The 14,471-nt window shown below is 48.3% G+C and overlaps 1 protein-coding gene across 1 annotated transcript; it reads right to left on the reverse strand.

Annotated features, from left to right (window-relative positions):
* Positions 1 to 871: 871 nt before the first annotated feature.
* LOC106866035 lies at positions 872 to 4,150 on the reverse strand. The gene is made up of 3 exons (XM_014898553.1): positions 1,929 to 4,150; positions 1,708 to 1,795; positions 872 to 1,612 (listed from the first exon to the last, which is right to left on the reverse strand). The coding sequence occupies exons 1-3, from the start codon at positions 4,148 to 4,150 to the stop codon at positions 872 to 874; spliced, it is 3,051 nt and encodes a 1,016-aa protein (XP_014754039.1).
* Positions 4,151 to 14,471: the final 10,321 nt, after the last annotated feature.

The raw sequence follows: 14,471 nt of genomic DNA on the forward strand, positions 1-14,471 counted from the left end.
CTAAATGTTGATTTGTAATGTAATATGCAGAGAGCCTTGTTGACCCATGTTTGCTGAATCACTAGTGGTGTCTTCCTCCAGCTTCTTCTCCAAAGAGCTGCATTGCCGGCGGTGTCTTCCTCCAGCTTCTACCCCAAAGAGCTGCATCGCCGGTCTACTGGGACCGTAGATGGAGATGACATGTGTGTCGGCTTGTATGAGTTAATGTTCTTGTAATAGTTAGTAGGAAATGTAGAGATGACAGTAGGAATTCTGAGATGGCAGAGATGACCCAACCAAATGCTTGTACGAGTTCTAATACTAGCAATGAGTGGTGTATCTCATTTTGTTCCAGAAAATTCATCCTGTTTGCGAAGAAATGTAAGTGTATGTATGCAAGTTACAGTTATGAAATATATGCAAATGCAAGTGATACAATTTTGTGCCCCTGGATATATCCACTAGCTGCTCACAGCTGTTATGCACTTCATGGTTGGTTTCAGACAGCATATATGTATCCACTGCATGGTTGATTTTGACACCATATGTGCACTCCAGGCTTGATTTTGACACCATATGTGCAGTTCAACACATATACACTTCATATCATACAACCAGTAGACACAACGATATAAAGGATGCTGATTTTAAATGCATAAAATAGGATTCTGAGTTACATCCATGTTTTTCTGAGTATCTATCAAAAAATGGATTACGCTGAGTTCACTTCTCAGAAACTATCACAAGCATCACAGAAAACATAGGAATCTAAGTCTTATCTCAGAAATTATTACAACCTAACAAACAGAGCTGTGAATCTGGAATCAATGGAAACAAAAAGAAGAATGTGTAGAAAAAAGAAAAAGGAAATATAGAAACATCTGAAAACATGCTAAACTTCATCATCACTTGAATGATCACTGAACGCATCGTCATCATATTCATCATTGTCAGTACCACTATCTTCGTCATAGTTCTCATCATTATTCTCAGTCCCCGCAACAATTTTAGGATCAACAGTCGTGCCTTCTTCATCATCACGGCCAAAAGTGTGAAACAACGGATCAGCATCGTGCACAGTGAAAGTTTCCGATGTCATATCTTCTTGGTATGCATCTTCAGCATTGAGGTCACCTGTCTCTAATTCAGGAACATCATACGAATGTCTATGACTGAAAGTCTGCACCACTTTCCAGTCTTTTCCAAGACATGTGTCCTCCATGTAAAACACTTGATCTGCTTGATAAGCCAATATGAAGGGATCATTCTTGTACCGAATTGCCTTATGATTCAGACTTTTGAAGTACCCATCATCTCTCAACCCGGTCGCCTTGCTTGTAATATCATACCAATCACAACGAAACATGAAGATTGACCTTTCTCCATGCTTGTTTTTCGGGTACATCAACTCAAGAACTTCTTTCAAAACACCATAGTACACAACCTCTGCGCCATTGTCATCTGCCTTCACCATGATGCCTGAATTTTGAGTTCTTCTCCTCTTCTCACGATCCAGAGTGTGGTACCGAACACCATTCACGTTGCAGGCAGAATACACTTGTAAACGCTTGTCTGGGCCACATGCTAGTGAGTACAGATCCTCTGAAACATTCTGCTCTCCTAAATGATGAATCTGTCACAAGGTGTGCACACATCAGTTAAATGGTCAGGCTAATGACATCATTAATTCAAGATGGATATAACACACAAGAAAACTAAATAACTTACATGCTTCTCAAACCATGCTGCGAATTCCTTCTTAAGTGTTTGCTCAATTCTAATCACACCTTTCCTTTGTAATTCTTCACGACAAACACTAAAACAACAAATGGAAAATTAACACATCAGCATTTATCGACTAAAATAGACAACCACGTACTATGCATAATGATGACAGGGAAACTTACTCCATGTAATCCTCTACTTCAGGACAATTATTAAGCACGTACCAAACCAGCTGATCGTACTCACTGTCATAATATTTGAGTTCGGCCTTCCCAAAACCTTTTGCAGCAGTTGAAAAAACTCTCAACTCATCAGGAGAAGCAACCCTCTTCCCATCCTTGTTCCTATCTCCTTTGTTAAATCTTGTCTCAATATTAGTTAGAAATCTAGAGCAGTAAGTCAAGCACTCATCAACCACATATGCCTCTGCAACTGACCCTTCTGGCTTTGCTCTGTTACGAACAGTTCCCTTTAGGTACCCAAGCCTTCTTTCTATTGGATACATCCATCCATAATGCACGGGCCCCCTCAGAATCGCCTCTTCGGGTAGGTGAACAGCTAAATGGACCATGACATCAAAGAAGGCGGGTGGAAAAATCCTCTCAAGCTTGCTAAGAATTACAGGAATATCATCCTTCATCCGATGAAGCACATCAAGTCTAAGAGTTTTAGAGCACAACTGTCTGAAAAAATGTCCCAGTTCAGCAATGGCCTCATATATGTCTTTCCTCACAAGCCCTCTGAGTGCAGCAGGTATTACTTGTTGCAGTAATATGTGGCAGTCATGGGTCTTCAACCCATACACTTTACATGTTTCAAGATCCACACATCTGGCTAGATTAGCAGCATACCCATCTGGAAATTTCACATTAGCTAAATACTCGCAGAATCTTTTCTTGTTTTCCTTGGTAAGATTATACTCTGCTTTTCTCTTCACCATCCCACCCTTTCCATCAGGTTTCAAGTGCAAGTCTTCCCTGATTCCTAAGTTTTGCAAATCTATCCTGGCATTATCTGTATCCTTATTCTTTCCCTGAATCTCCAATATAGTCCCAAGTATATTGTCACATATGTTCTTCTCAACGTGCATTACATCAATGTTGTATGGTAATTTCAGTTTTGACCAATATGGCAGATCATATAAGCTCACCTTCTGACTCCAGTTTGGTTCGTCTTTCTGAGTGCGCTTTCTCTTCTTATTTCCTGGATACTTCCCTGGTTTGAAATTCTTAACTTTCTCTAACTTTTCCAACACTTCATCATTTGTGAACTTTCGAGGTTTCTCTCGTGTCTCAATCGACCCGTTGAAATCTTTGCTTTTTCTGAAACGATGATTAGTAGGCAGAAATCTGCGATGCCCGGTATACCCAATCTTATGTTTCAAAGGCATGGAGCAAGGGTTCTCATCACAATGCACACATGCATAATAGCCTCTTGTGCTACGTCCTGATAAAGTGGCCAGTCCTGGGTAATCATGAATCGACCACAAGAATGCAGCATGCAAAGTAAATGAATCCTCTGTCAATGCATCATACGATTCCACACCGGTTCCCCAAAGCTTCATCATATCTGTAATCAGCGGCTGCATAAATACATGGAACTCCTTTCCAGGTGCTTTTCTTCCAGGAATAAGCAAAGACATCATGAAATTGGATTGGTCCATGCACATCCATGGTGGGAAGTTATATGGGATTACAAAAACAGGCCACATACTGTATGAATTACTCATGTTTCCAAATGGGTTAAATCCGTCCGTGGCAATACCAAGCTTAATGTTACGGGCATCTTCAGCAAACCATGCAAACTCACGGTCAAAGTGCTTCCAGGCTTCACCATCCGCAGGGTGTCTCATAATGTTTGCCTCAGGAAACCTCTTCTCCTTGTGCCACCTTGCATTTGCTGAATGTTCCTTTGACACGAAAAATCTTTGAAGCCTAGGGATTATAGGAAAGTACCTAAGAACCTTGTGAGGTACCTTTTTATTTCTCTCCGTGTCTTTCCATCTTGATGTCCCGCACTCAGGACAATGGGTGTTGTTGGCATAGATCCCCCAAAATAATGCACAATCAAACTTGCAGACATGAATAGTCTCATAACCAAGCCCAACTTCCTGAAGAACACTCTTGGCCGCCGTGTATGATTTTGGTATGTCAGCATGTGGAAACGCCGCACTGATCAGCTCAAGAATTGCATTGAATCCTCTATTTGTAATCCGGTTGTATGATTTGACATGGAGGAGCTTAATAATGAATGATAGCCGTGTGAAGTCGCTGCATCCCTCGTAAAGTTCTTTCTTGGCTTCCTCAATTAGCTTGGAATAGAGATTTGGCTGACCCTCACCTCGCCTTCCAGACCTGGCCAGATCATCTACCATATACGGAACATCACCTCGATTGTCTTCATGAAAGTCATCATTGTCGTCGGACATATATGCAGTATCCTCCATGTTATCTCCTTCATCATCACTTAACGATTCACCATGAAAGATCCACCTCGTGTATGTGACGGACATACCATTGCACTGTACGTGCTCCTCCACAAGTGACTGGCTATGGTGTTGCAGATTCAGGCAGTTCTGGCATGGGCATAATATGCCTTGATTTTTCCTGAAATTCTTCCGAACAACAGCCATAAACTCATCAACACCTTTCAAAAATTGTGTCGAGAAACGAGTTCCCTGTATCCAACTTCGGTCCATTCTTCTACAAGAAATTAAATTACTTATAAGAAAAATATGCTTACAAAATCTCCACATTAAACAGATTGTACTACTGTACTAACCCCACTACCAAAATCACTATTAAGCATAAAATAATTAATCGTTGTTGTTTCAAGGTTAATCTATTTATTTGTCTCCATAATACTTTTTCATGTTCACTAATAAATCTTTTAATGAAACTAATCAGAAAAATCCGCAAAAGACCATGAAGATTTACTTCAAGCTAATTCTCATCCTCCTAAAATTACGGCTTCAAGACGTACCGAGCCGGATGAAGATGGCTGGCCAGATCGCTGCCAAGATCTCCGTCGTGCCGCGGTTCGCCCCGAGCCTCTCTTAGCGAACACCAAGATGTACCTACGAGACCACTACGAGATCAACATGCAGCAATCAGCGTCTGGTCAAAAAGATCAACGTGCAACAATCCCCTTCTGTGCACTTGCACCCGAGAAGTAGTACGTGAATCGGGAGTTAACCTTGGTGTGCTGCTGCGGTCCTGCGGCCAAGCACGAAATTACATCAACTTGCAGAAAATCGCCTTCTGTTTGCAGACGAGATCAACGTTCCGCCGAAGAGAATCGATGAATAATCAGGAGCCCGCCTGGCACCTGCTGCTTCTGCCGAGGATGGCCTAGGAGATCGGCCTATTGACCTGGCCTGCGTGTTCCTCTAATCGAGCGGATCGTCCCCGACGCTCCTCCCGATACGTGCTGCTGCGTGATTCTGGTTTGATTCGATACGTCTAATAACCTGGGTACAAATATTAAAATAGTCTGCACTATTTAAAAGACAACAACGTGCTGTGTAGCAGAGTGGCGTCTTGTATCATGGGACCTTTGAGGTCGTGAGTTCGACTCGTAGTGTGCCTTTTAATTTTGTATGATTTTTTCAGATCGGCTAGCTTTTAATTTTTGACAGCAACAGTCAATAAATATGGTAAAAGGGTGGTTGTTCGGACTCGAACCCAAGATGGGGCATAGGCTAGATTGACGTCCTAGCCACAAACCCAATACCGAAATCACAATCCATTACTAAAGGCTAACCTATTTATTAACAGCGCTGGACCCGTAACCATGGATCCTCCAATAGATATTACATGACGAAATACGAGCGTCACCAATTCAAATCATCCGAGACGCTACCACGTTTGTCATGGAAGGTATCACAACGTCACAGAATAGAGAAATGTGTGACGGTGATTCTCTGAGTGTCACTGATTTATACGAATACATGACGGTAGGTGTAAAGCGTCACCCATTACGTGTTTCAGTGACACTTCCAGCCATTGTCATGAGGGTTTTCGTCACAGTATATGAGTTCTCTTGTAGTGTATTTAAACCTATCTCTTAATCAAATAGAATTTCATCACTAATGGACATGGGGTAGACACACCCATGCTCCTATTAAACTAAGGACATTGAGTATACACATCAATGCTCCTAAACCCAAGTTCAATCCATTCATTTTATTAAGAAATTAGAATGTGTGAGACTTTCCTTACAGCTCCATATCTAGTTGCTCAAATTGTCCATTGCCGGGGACACGGCTAAGTACTTAGTTTTGACGCTCTCGAGAGTTTGTACACATTCCCCACAAGAAACTGATGTGTTAATCCCTTGCTGTCCACAGGGTAGAGTAGCAACGGCATCGATTATGAGATTTTCAGAGGTAATTCCCTAAACCATGAGAGAATCACGCTCCCCCTACACATTCTACCTCAGTACAATTTCTCGGGTCTAGGTTCATACAACTTACTCTTGTCTCGCCAGAGCCCATATAGCATTGTGGTTGTACTGGAAGCTTCTAAATAGGAAACTAGTCCAGTCTCGGTTACCCTAAGTGGGATTCCACATTTGCAACGTAGGCGCTTCCCGAATCCACGGAAGAGACGTCCATGGACAATCCATTCCCGAATCCATGGGAACTCGACTCAGAGGGACCCATAGAAATGGACCTGACGCCGCTAATCCTCAAAATCCTCAAAGCAGCCCACCCAGGACGGTTCATTGAATTAATTGTTTTGCCTTACATCTAACAAAACATTTCGTATCGCCAAAGGCATAACAATATCATAATGTAGTTATTTCCCCCGCGATACTACCATAGCCTAGCATTCAACTACAATCAATGGCAATTTTGGTAGCAAGGTAATGGCGAGGGTACACTATACTACTTGGGATTTATAGCTAGCATAGAGGTGCGAGTAATATTCCTAATGCATCTAATAAAACAACTAGTGCATAGTAAAATAATTGGGAAAATGATCAAAATGAACTTGCCTTGTCCAAGGTTGTGGTAGTTCTCGCACTCTTCGCAACAACAAGGAATACACTCCACACAATCTAAAATAAAAGAAAGCATACACACAATAAACACAACATTCAATACAAAAACATGCTATGATGCATATGCCACGACGATGCACACTTGGTTACTTTTAATGTAACAAGTTTTGTTTCTGTATTGAAAAGTTTTTCAAATGATCTGGACAGATTATACAACAATAAAATAGGTAATTAATATGCATGAGGAAGGATAGGCTTTAAATTAAAAGATTGTGTGGTCTTTGCAACATAGAGGAAGATTTAAACTTGTATGCCATTATTATTCACAAAATAATTTCTCTTCTGGTCCTAATGGACGAGAATATGTTTAAAAAATTTACAGCAAGCTAACATGCTCAAAACTATCTTGAAATAATTCATTTGAAATTTAAATCATATTCAATCATTCTGTAATTTGGTTCTGGCAAGGTTGTTCAAAATTGAAATTGGACTGTGTGAAAAGATTCTACAAGTTGTGACGATTCCAGAAAGGTGCGGAACATAATTTTTGGACAAACGGTTTAAAAGTTATGATGCTTTAAAGTTACAGGGGCTTTTCTGCAAAAGTGCAATTTTATTTCGGCCGAAAAAAAATAAAGAAAAGCTTGCTTGCCACGTGGCGTGACGGGATTGGTTGGAAGCTAGGGTTCTATCGGGCGGCGGGAGGGGCCGGACGGCGGAAGGCGGCGCGGGGGGGACGGTGGACGTGCGGCGCGGAGCGGCGCGGTCGGGCGGACGGGCGGCGGCTCGCGGGCGACGGCGCGTGGGGGACGGACACGCGGGCTCGGGCGTGCGGAGGCGGGCGGCCGGCGCTGAGGAAGATGGGCGGCGCGGCGGAAGAGAGAGAGAGGAGTAGAGGAGAGGGGTCGGCGGTGCGAGAAGCGCACGGGGACGGCGGCGAATCGCGAAGAACGGCGGCGACCGTGAAGAACTCCGGCGAGCTATTAATCTCCAACCGAAGCGAAGTCGGGCGAATGGTTTGGGGGAAGTGGAGGAGAAAAGAGAGAGGCTCGAGATGACGCGCGGGGATTTGGAGATTGGGGTAGTGGGCGAGCGGAACTCGGAGATAGTGCGCGGCCGGTTCGCAGGGGCGTGCTTTGCGTGGACTCCGGAGGCAGTTGAGGAAGAAGGTTGCGGGGCTGGACCTGTCATTCAGTTCGGCCTGGTTCGGTCCGGTTCGGCCGGTCCGGTCTGGTTCGGTGCGGTTTTTCTTTTCTTCTTTTCTATTTTCTGATTTTGAACCTCAAAAATGATTCAAAGCTCCAAATCACTCCAAATAAATGGCAACAAAAATTTGTAAAATCATATTTTCATATGATCTAACTTTTGGAACAAGAATTTGCTCAAAATAAAATATTTAAAAATACATTTGCCTATAAAATGGCTTTTAGGGCACTTAGGCTATCAAAATAAATCATTTTTCAAAATGATTTCAAAAGCAAACTTATGGGATAGCTTTATATATGCATTCACTCCCTTTTTATACCAAAACCTTCATGGGTTAAAATACAAAATGCTAAAAAGCAAGATCAAAGCCCAAAATCAAGTAAAAGCTTTTAAATAGGGATTCTCAGGGTAAACTTTAGGGTTTTAAAATGTGATTAAATGTAAGGGTGACAAGATGCTTATGATATGCAATGCATATGAAAGGTTTTGAAAATTGGGATGTTACACACATATAAACACACAATCCAATACAAGGTAAATATGCCATGATGCGATGCAAGCATGTGACATGATTGGGTTGATTTTATTTGAAATAGAACCAGATTATATTTTTGGTCCAAAGCATTTGCCATTAATATTTTGTATGCTAGGTTAATTGCAATAAACAAAACAAGGGATTAAAAACCCTAAAACAAGGTTTTATTGGCATCAGCCAATTAATTTAATTCAAAAAATTTATTTCTCTGTCCTAATGGACAGAGGACAATAAAAAAAAATTTGGGCACTGCTTTCAATCAAAAAGGATTTCTAAATAAAAAGATATGATTTAAATGGCATTCAAAGCCTTTCTGTAATTTGACCTAGTTTAGGTTATTCAGATTTGAATTTGGGCAGTGCAAAAAGATTCTACAAGTCCTAAGGATTCCAGAAAGGTGCGGATCATCAAATTTGGCCAAACCGTTCAAAAGTTACAAGTGTTTGAAGTTCCAGGGGTTTTTCTGCAATTTTACCATTTAATTCAATCCGGGAAATAAAAATTACATTTTCGTTTTTATAATTCAGCGCCATGTGTCGCTCTCTGATTGGACGGTACCGGTTCACTTAAAAGAAATAACCGGATCTAATCTCGGCCGTTGGCCGAGATCCAACGGCCACGAGGGGGGTCGGGCTCACCTCCGGGGAGCCTAGGGTTCCGGCGAAGGAGCTCCGGCGGCGGCGCGGTGCGGGCGGGGCGGCGGACGGTGTTCTGGTGGTCGCCGGTCGTCGGGGAGGAGATGGGCGAGGGTGGCGCGGCGAGACGGTGAGAGATCGTGTGGCTGAGAGAACTCCTCCAGAAGGCCAAGCTCGCGGTGGCATCCTCGCGTAGCAACCATGACAAGCTGGCGCAGCAGCGGCGGAGGGAGACCGAGAAGCTGCATGAGATCACCCAGGCCGTACGCGAGCTGCGGCCGAGGTTCGAGCTGCAGGCGGCGAAGGTGGACGGGACGGACGTCACCATCCTGATCCCATTCTTCTCCGACATGGTGGGGATGCTCGGGGCGCTGGACGTGTGGATCTCCAAGTTTTGCGACGGGGAGATAGCGTCGTGCGTCAGGGAGATCGCCGAGACGATCCTCCCCCGGGTGCACTACTACCACCCCAACTTTCCCTTTGAGGCATTGCTGGACGCATGGTCGGACAGCGAGGACGGTCCCTCCCACACTAGGGAAGTGGGCAAGTTTGTCGACGAAGTGGTGGAGCGGATGCAGAGGAAGCCGGAGCCGGAGCTGGAGCCCCCAGCGTAAGACCCCGGCAACCAGTCGTCGTAGTCCCTGCTAGCTTTTGTTTTACTTTTGTTTCCTGCAAGTGGCGCTCGGCGCCGTTGAACAATTATGGTTTTATTAGCCCATGTAATCATTCACTACTTTTAGAAACATCGCTTTCTGGTTCTACTTGGTACTTGTTCCTGAAATTGACTCATGGGGTGGACCTTCCTGTCCCCGTGTGTTTATGCTTTGTGTTGCCGGGGACTCGCACGCTACTCACTTAACCAGACCAGGGACCCGAGACGGACCCGCAGTGCCAACCTGGGGTTAAGTAGCATCGGCGAGCCACTCCACTTGCGGGTTAGCTACTCCCAAGCACGCGCCTACGGGACGGACCCGCAAGCCGCATGAGGAGCGCACTCCCCCCGCAAGCGTCCTTCTAACACTCCAGCCACACGCAAGACCCGACCCACACCAACGAGCCAGCGTTGAGATTAGAAAGCTAGGCGCCTAGGATAATGCACTTAGCTGTCTGTTCTCTTATCGAACGTATCGGTTCTGCACTTGGAACACCTACTGGAGGGATGCGGCAAGGGCGCTCTAGCAGTGCACCCATCGGTGCTAAGCACGATGGGATGCACCACCACAGCGTCTCTGCGGCAACCCTCGCCTTGGAAACGCCTGCTGGGGGGATGCGGCAAGGCCGCGATGGCCGTGCACCCATCGATGCTGAGCACGATGGCATGCACCCCCATCGCATCTCTGCGGCAACCCCGGCCTTGGAGACGCCCGGTGGAGTGATGTGGCAGGGACGCGATGGCGGGAACACCCTCGGTGCTTGTGCGCGGAGAAATGCACCACCACCGCTTCTCTACCGCATCACTCGCCATCTTCTTAGCTTTTCCTTGAGTCGCCTCGTGGCCACCACGCTCTTTTATAGGCACGGTGGAGAATCCTGCCGCCATGCGCGCCGAGCTACCGCGGCACCCGCGGCGACACCCTCCTTTGGTAAGAACCTTGAAGCGGGCGCCACGCACCAGTGGCTACCCGCTAGACGACACGGCCCGTGAGTACTCCACGAGTATCACCGTGTATCTGATTCCTATCCTTATCCTGCATGTCAGATTCTTACCAAGCCCGAGATGCTACAATTTTTTTTCGAAATGCACGAAAAAAGGTACAGCACAGATAACTCTCTTGCCTCCTAGCCCCCGGGCACAGAAGGGTCAATACAAAACTTGGGCGTGAGCATTCCTTTATTCCCAACACGCAGCTGCTGCGTGGTGCACGTTGCGGGGAACCCGACAACGGCACGACCCCGTGTCGATGTGATCCGGCAAAGGGATTTTTGTTTTCGAGGCTCCGGCAGCCCCATGCACACAGCCAAGGATGGAAAGAGACTTCTGTGCACCTAGAGCAGGAGACAGAAGAAAGAACATGCAATAACGAGACAACTTGAAATTCAGAGGAAATCACTTAACTTTATTCATAGAAACTAGCAGATTAGAATCTGGGGTTGCCCGGTTACACTAGTTCGAGAGGCATGCTGCAGCAGCATCACCCGTGGGTCAGGCTCCGCCGATTCACGGGTAGAACTAGATTCCAATTGTTTTGCGCCGGCAAGCCTTCTTCGATTTCCAGCCGGACAGCCCCCGGCCTGGTCTACACTACCCGGAAGGGCCCCTCCCATTTCGGAGCCAACTTGTTCCCGGCCTTCGTTCCTTATATCCGGCGCAGGACAAGGTCTCCGACCTCGAGCTCCTGGGTACGGACTCGCCTGTCATGATAACAACGGAGCCCCTGCTGATAGCGTGCAGCTCATACAGCAGCCCGGCATCGAAGTTCTTCGATGAAGTTAAGATCGTCAACCCTCTACTCGTGTTGGCTATGCTTGCCGTACGCGCGTACCCGAGGGGATCCATGCTTGCACCTCTGCGTTCGCTCTCTCTGCCTGTCCGTTCCTCCTCGAGTGAGCAACAGAGGCGAAGTGGATCTTGGTGCCCATGTCCGCGCAGTAGGCTTGGAACACGGCGCTCGTAAATTGTTTGCCATTATCGGTGATGATGCCGTTAGGCACACCAAACTGGCACACAATACCCTTGAAGAACTTGATGGCCGCCTGAGCGGTCAGCTTCCGCACTGGTTCCACTTCCACCCACTTCGAGAACTTGTCGATGGCCACGAGCAAGTACTCATAGCCGCCAACTGCTCTCGGCAACTTGCCGACGATGTCCAGCTCCCAGACCGAGAACGGCCAGGAGGATGGAATGACTTGCAGGGCTTGCACCGGCTGATTACTCTTCTTTGCATGGAACTGGCATGCCTCGCATGTCTTGACTAGTTGTTCGGCATCGGCTAGTTCTGTAGGCCAGTAGAAGCTGTGCCGAAAAGCCTTGCCGGTTAGAGCCCGGGAGGCCACATGGTGCGAGCATGTGCCTCGGTGTATATCTTTCAGAAGTGCGCGCCCTTCGTCTTGGGGTACGCAGAGGAGTTTTACTCCGTTTGCACGCCTCCGGTAGAGATTCCCGTCTAGCAGAGCGTACATCTTAGCTTGCCGGGCTATGCGCTCCGCGGCAACGTCGCCTTCAGGGAGGGCTTCCCCCTTAAGGTAGCGGGCGATGTCGACCGCCCAAGGCGGGGTTTCCCTACTCATGCATGCCGCCACATCGGCGGCATGGACCTCCGCTGTTGCGGGGTTTTCTTCGGTTGCCGGGGGGGCTTCCCCGGCAGCTGGCTTGGGAGTGACTGAAGGCGTAGTCTGCCCGTGCCAGAACACTCCCGCCGGGACATTCCGGCGCTCTGCTGCCCACTTGGACAGTTCATCAGCCGCGAAGTTATCCTTGCGCTTGATGTGCTCGAATCGCAAACCCTTGAACTTGCATTCTAACTTGCAGACTTCATCCACGTACGCTGCCATCTGTGGGCAATCGTAGTCCTTGTTAACCTGGTTGATCACGAGTTGGGAATCTCTGCGGACAACCAGGCGCTTAATATCGAGGGCGATTGGCACCCGCAACCCGGCGAGCAACCCCTCGTACTCAGCCGTGTTGTTGGTGGAGTTGGGGAAGTCGAGCTGGATGGCGAATTTCAACTGGTCTCCCGTGGGTGACTCGATGACGACTCCGGCGCCAGCCCCTTGCAGGCTGAACGTGCCGTCGAAATACATGATCCAGTGGCCTTCGTCCAGCCTGCCGGGCAGGCTCGTCTCCGGCTCCTCTTCTTCTATGCCTGTCGAGGTCCACTCTGCAACGAAATCGGCCAGAGTGGCACTCTTGATACTCTTGGTGTTTGTGAAGTGCAGATCAAACTCCGACAACTCCATCCTCCACTCGGCCACCCTCCCGGTGGCTTCACGGTTGGTGAGGGCCCGCTCGAGGTAGAATCCTGACACCACCGTGATGCGGTGCGCCTGGAAGTAATGGTGCAGCTTGCAGGATGCAAGCAGAATCCCCAGCAAGAGCTTCTGCACTTGCGGATACCGTATGCGGGCATCACGCAACACCGTGCTGACGAAGTACACAGGGTGCTGCGCGAGCCACTTGCATTGTATCAGCGCCGCCGGCTCGATGGCGGTTCCCGGGGCTGGCTCCGCCGCCTGCCCCGCAACCCCATCCCTCGAGAGATCTTCTTCTCTCTCAGCAACAAGCACCGAGCTGACCACTTGGTCAGTCACCGCTAGGTAGAGTAGCAGCGGCTCGCCCGGCTTGGGGGCGACGAGGATCGGCGGTGATTTCAGGTACTGCTTTAGGTCCTGGAACGCCGCCTCAGCCTCGGCGTTCTCCTGGAGGAAAGTGATGAGGGCGCTTTCCTATTTGGCATCGAGGTTCGCACCGATGGTGACGGTGCGCTCCTCATTGCCGCCTTGGAGGGGCAGCATCTTCACCTTGGCGACCTCCTCCTTGAGCTTCGGGCCCTTGCCGGGGCGTGAGCTCGAGCTGGTGCTTCCCCCGGTTAGTTGCTGCGGGGTAACACGAGACTTCTTCGCTGCGGGGCGATCGCCCGGCACTCGCTTCCGGCGACGCCTTCATCACCGGAATCGGCTGCGGCGGCAGCCATAACGACCTCGCCAACGCACCAAGCCGCGACCTTGAGATCGCACTTGATGGACAGGACTCCATACGTGGATGACATCTTCATCATGCCATAGGCGCAATGGGTATGCCACCATGAACTTGATCAGCGCCGGCCGACCAAGCATCCCGTTGTACGGCAACGGTGTATGAGCCACATCAAACATGAGGTGCTCAGTCCTAAACGCTTCCCGGGACCTGAAGGTGACCGGCAGCGTGATGCGCCCCAGGGGGCGCACGATCCCGGGGTTCACTCCTCGGAACGGGTCGGTGGGCTTCATCTGCTCCAGCGGCAGCTGAAGCTTTTCCACCAACCTGATGGACAGGAGGTTTAACCCCGCTCCGTTGTCCACCAGCACCTTGGTCACCGTTATGTTATTGATGATCGGTGAGACCATGAAGGGCAAAACCCCTGACTCCAGCTGCGGGGCTGGGTGATCGTCAGAGTTGAAGCTGATCGGCACGTGCGACCACTTCAACGGCTGTTGCACCTCCATGTATGGAAACAGCGCACACACCTCCCGGGTGAGGCTTTTTACCGAGCTATAGGATGAGAGAGCATAAGCTCCCCCATGGATGCAGGTGACACCGCGGGGCTCCTGGAAGCCAGGCTCGTCGCCCTCGCTGCAATCGGACTCGCGCTGCTCCTCAACACGAGCCTTGTCTCGTCCCCGGGGAGGTTGTTCCCTGCCGGCGCGAGCTTGGCCTCGAACCCCTTGGGCTTCCTCTCTGACGGCATCTC

The sequence above is a fragment of the Brachypodium distachyon genome, chromosome 2 (genome assembly GCF_000005505.3).
Source record: "Brachypodium distachyon strain Bd21 chromosome 2, Brachypodium_distachyon_v3.0, whole genome shotgun sequence".
Taxonomy (NCBI): domain Eukaryota; kingdom Viridiplantae; phylum Streptophyta; class Magnoliopsida; order Poales; family Poaceae; genus Brachypodium; species Brachypodium distachyon.

Coding starts and splice junctions, on each gene's coding strand:
- LOC106866035 (XM_014898553.1), bottom strand. CDS start 4,150: ATGGAGGATACTGCATATATGTCCGACGACAATGATGACTTTCATGAA. Junction 1,796..1,928: donor GAGTACGATCAGCTGGTTTG/GTACGTGCTTAA, acceptor TTGTTGTTTTAG/TGTTTGTCGTGAAGAATTAC. Junction 1,613..1,707: donor CAGCATGGTTTGAGAAGCAT/GTAAGTTATTTA, acceptor ACCTTGTGACAG/ATTCATCATTTAGGAGAGCA.